Source organism: Calidris pugnax, unplaced genomic scaffold (assembly GCF_001431845.1).
Source record: "Calidris pugnax isolate Ruff unplaced genomic scaffold, ASM143184v1 scaffold371, whole genome shotgun sequence".
Lineage (NCBI taxonomy): Eukaryota > Metazoa > Chordata > Aves > Charadriiformes > Scolopacidae > Calidris > Calidris pugnax.
In genome coordinates this window covers 1,465,940-1,467,472 of record NW_015091373.1, presented here as the reverse complement: position 1 = coordinate 1,467,472, position 1,533 = coordinate 1,465,940, and the positions used below count along the sequence as shown (strand labels likewise).

At 64.3% G+C, this 1,533-nt stretch overlaps 1 protein-coding gene across 1 annotated transcript in view; it reads right to left on the bottom strand.

Annotated features, from left to right (window-relative positions):
- LOC106899438 (death-associated protein kinase 2-like) overlaps nt 1–1,533 on the bottom strand; it is an 18,217-nt gene that overhangs the window by 12,132 nt on the left and 4,552 nt on the right. The window contains exons 3-5 of the mRNA XM_014961251.1: nt 1,229–1,372; nt 857–1,078; nt 519–751 (exon numbers count right to left, since the gene is read on the bottom strand). Of these exons, the coding sequence (XP_014816737.1) occupies nt 519–751; nt 857–1,078; nt 1,229–1,372 (599 nt within the window). The remainder of the gene's footprint in view (nt 1–518; nt 752–856; nt 1,079–1,228; nt 1,373–1,533) is intronic.

Genomic DNA, 1,533 nt, shown 5'->3' with positions numbered 1-1,533 from the left:
CCCCCGTCCCTTGCCGGGCAGCCCCCTTGAGATGTTTTTGGGGGGAAACTGAGGCACGGGTGGCCCTGGGCCACCGTGGCCAGTGCTGGAGTCAAGGGGGCTACTGAGGGCAGTGTCCCATGGTGGCCAGGGTTGGAGTGAGGGGGGCTACTGAGGGCAGAGAGTCCCATCCCACTGTGGCCAGTGCTGGAGTCAGGGGGGCTACAGAGGGCAGAGGGTCCCATCCCATCATGGCCAGTGCTGGAGTCAGGGGGGCTACTGAGGGCAGTGTCCCATGGTGGCCAGTGCCGGAGTCAGGGGGGCTACTGAGGCCAGAGAGTCCCCTCCCACTGTGGCCAGTGCTGGAGTCACGGGGGCACGGAGGGCAGAGGGTCCCCTCCCATTGTGGCTAGTGCTGGAGCCGGGGGGCTACTGAGGACAGAGGGTCCCATCCCATCATGGCTAGTGCTGGAGTCAAGGGGACTACTGAGGGCAGTGTCCCATGGTGGCCAGTGCTGGAGTCAGGGGGGCTACTGAGGCCAGAGCATCCCCTCCCATTGTGGCCAGTGCTGGAGTCAAGGGGGCTACTGAGGGCAGAGGGTCCCGTCCCATGGTGGCCAGTGTTGGAGCAACCTTGAGGTCGAAGTGGGCGATGCGTTGGGCGTGGAGGTACTGGACCCCGCGCAGGATCTGCCCCAGGAACTCGATGGCCTCCTCCTCCGACAGCATCTCCTTCTCCGCGATGAAGTCGAAGAGCTCCCCCCCGTTGATCCTACACACCGGGGGGGAGGATGAAGAGGAGAAAATGTGGGGTGGGGGGGGGCAAAAAAAAATAGAGGGGGTGTTCTTCCCACTTCCCAAGTCCCTCAGGACTCACAGCTCCAGGATGAGCACCATCTCGGCTCTGCTGGAGAAGAGGTCGTGGAGCCGCATGATGTTGGGGTGGTGGAGCTGGCGGAGGATGGTGACCTCCCGTTCCACCTGCGCCTTCTCCAGCCCCCACCGGCTGCCCCGGCACCGTCGAGTCTTCACCATTTTGGCGGCGTAAAAATGGCCGCTGCTTCTCTCCCGGCAACGCTTCACCACCCCAAAGTGGCCACTGTGGCCAGAAAACGGGATGGTTTGTGTCCCCGTGTCCCCGTGTCCTCCCCACCCGTGTCCCCAACACACACACACGGTGGGGGGGACCCAGATGTCCATCTGCCCCCCCATGGTGGTGGGATTCCCACCCCACCTCTCCATCCCTCACCTTCCCAGTGTCTCCAGTAGCTCGTAGAGGTCCTCCACGTTGCCCGGGCTGAAGGTGGCCACCAGCTCCTCGCTCCCGGTGGCCCCAGTTGGATCCTGGGGGGGGGACGCACCGGGACCATCACCCCGGGGTGGGGGGGGACATCTTGGACCAGCCCCTTGACTTGACTCAGTCACCCCAGGGTGGGGGGGACATCCCGGACCTGCCCTGTGACCCCCCCCCATCCCATTGAAAGCCCCACAACTCCCCCCCCTAACACTAGAGGGGATTCTCTGTGTCTACTATGTGGCTGAGCTGAGTCTCCT